At 35.4% G+C, this 9062-nt stretch overlaps 1 protein-coding gene across 1 annotated transcript; it reads right to left on the minus strand.

Annotated features, from left to right (window-relative positions):
* Window positions 1-2810: 2810 nt before the first annotated feature.
* Window positions 2811-3736, minus strand: LOC117273837 (uncharacterized). Its single transcript, XM_033653035.2, has 2 exons — window positions 3245-3736; window positions 2811-3155 (listed from the first exon to the last, which is right to left on the minus strand). Exons 1-2 carry the CDS (start codon window positions 3734-3736, stop codon window positions 2811-2813), a joined length of 837 nt encoding a protein of 278 aa, XP_033508926.1.
* Window positions 3737-9062: the final 5326 nt, after the last annotated feature.

Below are 9062 nucleotides of genomic sequence, written 5' to 3' on the forward strand. Positions count from 1 at the left end.
TCCTCACCTTTTTATCCCCCATTCACTTAATATCTTTTAACCTAAAAAGTCAGATATTTCATTGTTATTTCCCCCCATTTTCCTTCTCTTATTCAATCGGCTCTCCTTGGGTTTTCTGACTAGTGAAGTACGGTGGATCGAAGGAGAATTCCAACTGAAGTTCCGTCTGAAGAGTGATATAACACATCAAGGTAAGTTGTATTTTACTCTTTTATCTTGATTTAAAAAATTTCATGGGGTGTTTTAGGTTTGTTTAATACATATGTATAAAGGCCATGTACATTTGTTTGATAGGATTCACTATTTCAAGCTTTCTTCAATTCCAAATTAGATTAGGCTTCCACCATTATTTTCGGCCTCCTTACTTGGTTAATCCATTGGTCCATTGATAAGTATGTCTCATTGTTCTAGTTCATCATATGGGTCGAAGAAGAGGTGTCTTTGTGGTCTTATTGCCCACTGTTTTACGGCATATACTTCTGAAAATGCGGGTAGACACTTTTTTAAGTGGCCAAAACCCGAGAGGTAAGCATCATTTATGGCTAATAGCGTTCTTTGAATTCTCAAAAGCTTTACTTGTAGTGTTCTTAGGATTCTCATGAAATATTTTGGTTTATTTTTGTTGCATTATTTTTACAGAAGAAATCATGTGGTTATTGGGAGTGGCAGGATGATGAATTACCTCCAAGAGTTGTGATTTTGATTAGTAGTCTTAAAAGAAAATTGGAAACTGCTGAAATGCAAAGAGATATTTTGAAGAAGAAGATGGCCGATTATGATATTGTTGTTGGCGTTGAGGCTCAAGCTATAGCAAAATTGAACGAAAAAGTTGTTGAAAGAAATATTTTGAAGAAGAAGATTGTTGAGGTTGAGTGTGTTGCTGCTATTGATGCCGGAACTATTGCAACATTGAGCAAAACTGTAGCCCATCAATGAATGTTAATTTATGTCTTATGTGGATGCTTGATTGGATTCATTGCATTATGGTTGTTGTTATGAAGTATGAGTTTAGGATATAATTATAGTTAATCTGTATAATATATTAATTCGTGTAGTGTATTTTGTTGAATAGTTATAAGGATTGTAATGATATTGTTTTCCTTCTAATCTTTTAGAAAAATGCTTGAATGTTGATTTAATTTTCTTAAGTTGCTGGAATACACAAGTATGGAAAAACTATATTTCCAGTAAAATTCATTCACATGTTGCTAGGCTATTGAATTTGTTGAAGACCTTATTCACATATAATATCACAACACAATATGAATGACCTTTTGTTTTCTTCATTCTGTTAAATCTAACATTTTGGTCATGGAGATAAGTGACCAAGAAAAAGGGAAAAGCAAAAATGTCGAGAGAACATAACAAATAAAAATGCCATAATCCCACACAACACAAACAAGATACTAAGGGGAGATTGTACATCCATTGTGACATATTAAATTTAACCAGAATAACTGTCATAACCATTATAATTGGTTAACCACAAATACCAAGTTTCAAAGCTACCTAAAACCTACGGGTGGTTAACCCCCCAAAAGTACAAGTTGCAACCATATGAAATCACAAAAAACACAAGTTTTAGCTACTTAAATTCATAAAAAGCACAAGTTTCAGCCACATTTCAATTACAAAAATCACAAGATCTTCAAAAACCATCCATCATGACTACATTATGCAAGTGCTCCCTTCCCTTTGCTTCCCATACTTTTGATTATTTTCTTTCGTCCTTCTTCTTGTAGTTGGCTTAATGTCATTGCCTCTTTTCCCTTCCATGTGCACTTGATTGGCGAATAAGGCAGGTTAGTTGGATTTGAAGCACCAGTGTGATCTCCTCTAAACTCGATCTTCCTTGTATTAGCTCTTGCCATTGGTGCAACATGATTTGTCTTCCTTGGCTCTAGCCATGTTTGTGTCTCAGACACAACCATTGGCCGCAAGAGGGGGTCTTCTTCATTCTCAACTTCTGGACCGTATGCAAATGACTGTTGCATTCCAGTTTGAGTGTCAGACAAGGATGCAAATGATTGTTGTGTTCCAGCATCCAAATGGTCTTCATAAGGAACACTTTGGTTATCATTACCAACTAAGCTTTGACTTTGAGTTTGACTGCAACCTTTCCCTTTCCTCTGTTGTGATGCCTTTCCAGTGAAGTTGTCCTGTCAAATTTGAATAAGACAAATATTAATCAAATACTTAAACACAAAGTTTATCCTAAACTCTATATAAATGATTTACCTTGTAACATCTTCTTGCATTGTGGTTAAGTTCACCACATTTGTTGCATGTGACTGGAAGACCCTTTCTAGAAGCACTCCACTTTCCCTTTCTCTTTCTTGCCTCATCTAGCTCCCTGTTTCTCTTTACCTTGGGCCTTCCAACCAATTTCACAATTTTTGGTGGTTCCATATGTTGTGAATGATCCATTTTCTAGAATTTTTGCCCTCTCACAGGAAGCAACTTGTGCCTATATGTTCTTAAGTAAGCTTCTCTGCTGTAAAACCAATTAATTTCCGTCAGGGGTTCCACTTTCTTGTGTGTCAATGCTTTGATAGCACGAGGGCATGGAATTCCACTCAACTCCCATAGCCTACATGTGCATCTTTTGGGATCAAGGTTGACAGTATGTGTATCTTCACCCTCTGCTATCTCATAACCATAATCACCATTAAATATAACTACACAACCTTGTGCAACTACCCTATAGTCATTGTATAGCCTCAAACACTGTGGACTGAAATGACCATTCCAGCTCCTCAACTTTTCTTCATTGTTAGCCAACATTTCCATTACCTTGACTCTGATTTCCTCTAGCATTTTGATAATTGGACGTATCTTGCCTCTAGGATCCATGAGTTGAAAGACTCGGTGAAATTGTTGTCTACCATCACGTTCTTGCATTGAGTGTCAAAATATGCTCTGCACCAAGCTTTTGGAGGATATTTGACCAAGTCCCTTGCACTATCTTCATCAAGCTCTCCCAAGCTTACCAACTGATCCTTAAATTCCTCTTCATAGGTGCTCCAGGCACACCACCACATCAGTTTCTTCATTTCACCACTTCTCCAACTTTTACACCAATTGGCTTCAATGTGCCTCACATAGAATTTTTTATTTGCTTCAGGCAGTACAACACTAACAGCATCAAGCAAGCCCTACCATAAATCAGAAGAGAAAAAAATACAACTAGTTAATACAAAATAAATAATCATAAAACATAGACATAAATTCTAGAAAGGCTAACCTTTTGCATGTCTGATATGAATGTCACTCCAGCACCATCTTTCAAGTCCAAAGACATTTTTAAGAGCTCCAAAAACCAGCTCCAAGTTGTGCTAGTTTCTTTGTCCACCACTGCCCAAGCAATTGGATAGAACTGGTTCATACAATCTTGCCCTATGGCAACCAACAACTGACCTTTACATTTTCCCTTTAGAAAAGTACCATCCAAGCCTATTAGTGGCCTTAAGCCATCTTTCCATCCATGCTTCATAGCTTGGAAGCATATGTACATCCTCAAAAACCTTCTCTTTCCTTCAGCCAAAGCATCCTTTGATATGTTAATGACTACATCACTACCAGGATTACTATGCTTAATCTCCTGTCCATATGCCTCAAGCTTATTGTAGTCATCAAGAAAACTGCCCTCTAGCTTCTCAAGAGCTAATCTTTTTGCCCTTTTTAGAGTGGACTTAGTGACATTCAAACTTAAATCAGTATCCAGTTCTCCCCTCATATCCTTTACCTTATACTTTGGATTATTTTGTACCTTGTTCTTAAAATATTGAGCTAAAGTCTTTGCACTAGCTCTTTTATTTTTGAAGGTTTGGATTCAAGGTTTTGATTTTGTACCCAGCAGTCCTACCATCCTGGGATATGAGACATACAAATGGGCAACCTGTATCACACTTATATCTACTTCTTGTTGAGTCACGTTTAACAACCCATAACCCTTTCTTGTTAGCTAAAGCATAGAAATTGATAAATTGTCTAGCTTCTTTCATGTCCTTAAATGTCATCCCAAGCTCCAACTCCTTGAAGTTTTCTAACCTATCAGACACTACTCTCTTCCTTTGCTTGTTAATACTCTCAAGTTCTTCATAATCATAGCCATTACAATCAGATTCAGAAAAATCATAGGAACCAAGGCTATGTTCACAATCACTGGCCACTTCAACATCTACACCATAAGTTTCAGTGTGGTATGTAATGTCTTGTGCATTGACTGTCAATTCAGACTCAGGAGAAATTACCCAATCACCCCCATAATTGAAAATAATAGCGACTTTATCAATCATCCTTCAACAGTGGGTCACATGTAAAAGAGGAGACCAAAAAAAACAGAGTCCAAATCAGTCATTTATGTATAACATGCATATCAAACAAATTCACATGGCCTTTATACATATGTATTAAACAAACCTAAAACCCCCCATGAATTTTTTTAAATCAAGATAAAAGTGTAAAATACAACTTACCTTGATGTATTATATCACTCTTCAGACGGAACTTCAGTTGGAATTCTCCTTCGATCCACCGTACTTCACTAGTCAGAAAACCCTAGGAGAGCCGATTGAACAAGAGAAGGAAAATGGGGGGAAATAACAATGAAATATCTTATTTTTAGGTTAAAAGATATTAAGTGAAAGGGGGCTAAAAAGGTGAGGAGGGGTGGGTGAAATAAGTAAGGTGGGGCTGGTAAAATAATATCGGGGGTGGGTTGATTAAGACACGTGTCATTTTCTGTTTTTTTTGGACAAAGTAAATATTTTAAGTTATAGCTGTTAGTGGAAAAGGGTAGAATTAGGCTCGTTCTTTAACGGTAGGGGTATTAGTAGGCTCAATTTGAAACGGAGGTTATAATTGATCCATTTCGAATACCACAAGGTCATTTTTGGATCTTTTCCCTAAAAACAACCATGGGTTCGGGTAATTTAACCAATATTGAGTTAAGAACACTTACCGCGTTATTTTTCTCTGAAAATCCCCCAAAAATCGCCTCAATACGAGCTTCAAATCATTAAAAATGTCTGAACTTAAACTTTCTCTCCAGACCTCTCTTCTTCGCGAATGTGGCTGGTCCCTCGCGTTCGTGAAGCACAACTCGGCTGCCCAGAATTTAACCCTTCGCGAACGCGTAGAACAAGGACCTAGGGGTCTCCAATTGCCTCCCTCCTCTTCACAAACGTGACACCACTCCCGCGTTCGCGATGCACACACAGACTATACCTTCGCGTTCGCGTCCTCCCCTTCGTGAATGCGAAGAAAAAAATCTCACCACCCGCGTTCGCGATGCACCCACAGACCATACCTTCACGTTCGCGTCCTCCCCTTCGCGAACGCGAAGAACAAAATATCACCACTCTTCGTGAACGTGAGGGGCCACTCGCGAACACGAAAGAGGAAATCAGAAAAATGCAGCAGCAGATATCAGCAATCTCACCAAGGCCAAAAATAATCCGTTAACCCCTCGGAACTCACCCGACCCCCCGGGGTCCCAAACAAACATACCATCAAATAATTTTTCGGACACGCTCCTAAGTTTAAAATCACCATACGGAGCTATTGGAATCATCAAAATTCAAATCCAGGGTCGTTTACACATAAGTCCACATCCGGTCACTTTTCTAACTTAAACTTTTTAATTATGAGGCTAAGTGTCTCATTTCACTCCGAATTCTTTTCGGACCCGAACCAACTAACCCGGTAAATCATAAAACAATTATAACGTATAAATTGAGCAGTAAATGGGAGAACATGGTTAAAATATTCAAAATGACCGGCCGGGTAGTTACACAAACTTATGCTATAATCAATTCAAAGCTTTATACAATTTTATCTTCTTATTCCTTGATTTCATTGATGTTGCGTATTTCTTCAGTTATTTTATTATTTCAGGATCGAATTAGTTTACTTCTCTAGAAATCACGTATAAATTCAACTGTATCGTTTTACGGGTAAACAACAGCTAGTAGAGTTTTTGGGTAATGTAACTAAAATTTTGAGTTATTAATCAATTGTACGTTTCATAAATACAGAACTTCTAATATATTATGTGTTTTTGTGTAATATTGACCTGAAAAGAGTTTAAACGAAATAATATGGCCCGTAAGTTGATGTTGTAGTATTATCTTACGAGAAATTTGTTAATACAATTAATATAATATTAGAGCACGATCTCTTAGGATTTACACATGTTTTTTCAAAACCTTTTAACTTAACGACAATTAGTTAAAATATACTCTCACCTAATCTCACACTTCAGCTAAATTAACATGATTTGATTCAAAAATCAACATCATGTGCAACGCCGTGACTTCTCCAATACGGTCTAATTACTTATAGTCTGAATTTTATTGTGTTTTTTAAGCACTTAAATATTTCCTTTCCAACAACCATCCGAGTTTTGTTGTTACTATGATTTTAAGTTACCACCAAAGGATGTGGTGCAATGGACGGACTGTTTTTTTTTTTTAACCAGATGTCTCAGGATCGATTCAGGGGTATGAAAAATCTTTGATAGGGAACGCTTCCGTCCGAATGGGCGCCGACATAATACGAATCCGAATATAGTCAGACTCTAATGCAGGTACAAGACACCAGGTGAGAAACAAAAAAAAACTATGATTTTAAGTTTGCAACTGAAGGTTGGGAGAAAAAGCTCACAATTTATGTTTCATTTTGCAGCTTTTGATGAAAAACATTTACTACACAGGCTGGGCCGGCTAATGTGGGCCTCTACTTTCAGCTGAGCCCAAATATAAATAGAACAAAAAGTAACATAGTATTTTATTGAAGAATTAACTTAAATAGCCACTTACCCAAACGCTTAAACTTAAAATAGGGGGATTTGCAGTCGTACCTTATATTTGTGCCACCTTTTAACATGTACCCTATTTTTAAAAATTATGATTTGGTAGCCAGCTGATAAAAAAATCTATAATAATATGACAATTACACCCCTAACAAAAGATATAAAACTTGCATCACGCATTAATCACGTGATCTGCAACCTCATTCGTGAAAAGGGATCTCCTCATCTACTCTTAGCGGCTTTATCAAAAAACCAAAAACTTGTCCAGATTCATCTTCAGAATCACACTTGCATGAAGTTGTTTCACCTTGAAGCTAAAAATTCATGCTAATGTAGCATGAAGTTGTTTCATACTGAAGCTAAAACTCCATGCTAATGCATGTTGAAATTATTTATCCTCCAGTATAGAGTTTTGGCTTTATTAAAAAACCATAAACTTATTCAGATTCATCTTCAGAATCACACTTGCATGAAGTTGTTTCATCTTGAAGCTAAAATTTCATGCTAATGTAGCATGAAGTTGACATTGAAGCTAAAACTTCATGCTAATGCATGTTGAAATTATTTATCCTCCAATCTAGAGTTTTGTCATGAGTTTTATCTGAAACTTCAGTCTAAACATGTTGAAGTTATTTAGTTAATTTTCTAACATTTCAATCTAAACATTCTGAAGTTATTTAGTTCATTTGCTAAAATTTCAGACAAAACACGCTTAAGTTTTTTAGTTCATTTGCTAAAACTCTAGACTAAATATGCTTAAGTTATTTAGTTCATTTGCTAAAACTTTAGACTAAACATGCTTAAATTTTTTAGTTCATTTGCTAAAATTTCAGACTAAACATGCTTAAGTTTATATCTTGCGGTATGTAATTTTCTAATGAGTTTTTGCTAATGTATGCTGAAGTTATTTAGTTCATTTGCTAAAATTCCATACCAAAACATGCTGAAATCTTGTCATGCAGTCTACAGTTTTATCATGAGTTTTATCCGAAACTTCAGTCTAAACAAACTGAATTTTTTTAGTTCATTTGGTAAAACTTCAGACTAAACATGCTTAAGTGTTTGTCTTGCAGTATGTAATTTTCTAGTTAATTTTTTTATAATGCATGCTGAAATTATTTAGTTCATTTGCTAAAATATCATACCAAAACATGCTAAAATTTTGCCCTGTAGTCTTCAGTTTTGTCAATAGTCTTTTATTAAAGAAGGACAAACTTGTCTTTTTAAAATATTTTAAACAAAAAATAGGTACGGATGCAAACGGAAAAATAAAACGGGTATAAGTTAAAAATAGGCGATCAAATAGGGAATTTGCAGCCGTAGCCTATATTTGTGTCACCTTTTAACATGTACCCTATTTTTAAAAATTATTGATTTAGTAGCCAGCTGACAAAAAATCCGTAATAATATGACAATTATACCCCTAACAAAAGATATAAAACCTGCATCACGCATTAATCGCGTGATCTGCAACCTCATTCCTGAAAAAGGATCTCCTCTCCTCTCAGCGGCTTTATCAAAAATACAGAAATTTGTCCAAATTCATCTTCAGAATCACACCTGCATGAAGTTGTTTCACCTTGAAGCTCAAACTTTATGCTAATGTAGCATGAAGTTGTTTCATGTTGAAGCTAAAATTTCATGCTAATGCATGTTGAACCTATTTATCTTGCAGTCTAGAGTTTTGACATGAGTTTTATCCGAAACTTCAGTCTAAATATGCTGAAGTTATTTAGTTCATTTGCTAAAATTTCAGTCTAAACATGCTAAAATTATTTAGTTCATTTGCTAAAACTTCAGTCTAAACACGCTAAAGTTATTTAGTTCATTTGCTAAAATTTCAAACTAAACATGCTTAAGTTATTTAGTTCATTTGCTAAAACTTCAGACTAAACATGCTTAAATTTTTTAGTTCATTTGCTAAAACTTCACACTCAACATGCTTAAATTTTTGTCCTTGAGTATGTAATTTTCTAATGAGTTTTTGCTAATGCATGTTGAAGTTATTTAGTTCATTTGCTAAAACTTCAGACTAAACATGCTGAAGTTATTTAGTTCATTTGCTAAAACTTCTAATTAAACATGCTTAAGTTTTTTTTGTTCATTTGCTAAAACTTCAGATTAAACATGCTTAAGTTTATATCTTGCGGTATGTAATTTTCTAATGAGTTTTTGCTAATGTATGCTGAAGTTATTTAGTTCATTTGCTAAAATTTCATACCAAAACATGATGAAGTTTTGTCATGTA

Source organism: Nicotiana tomentosiformis, chromosome 8 (genome assembly GCF_000390325.3).
Source record: "Nicotiana tomentosiformis chromosome 8, ASM39032v3, whole genome shotgun sequence".
Taxonomy (NCBI): Eukaryota; Viridiplantae; Streptophyta; class Magnoliopsida; order Solanales; family Solanaceae; genus Nicotiana; species Nicotiana tomentosiformis.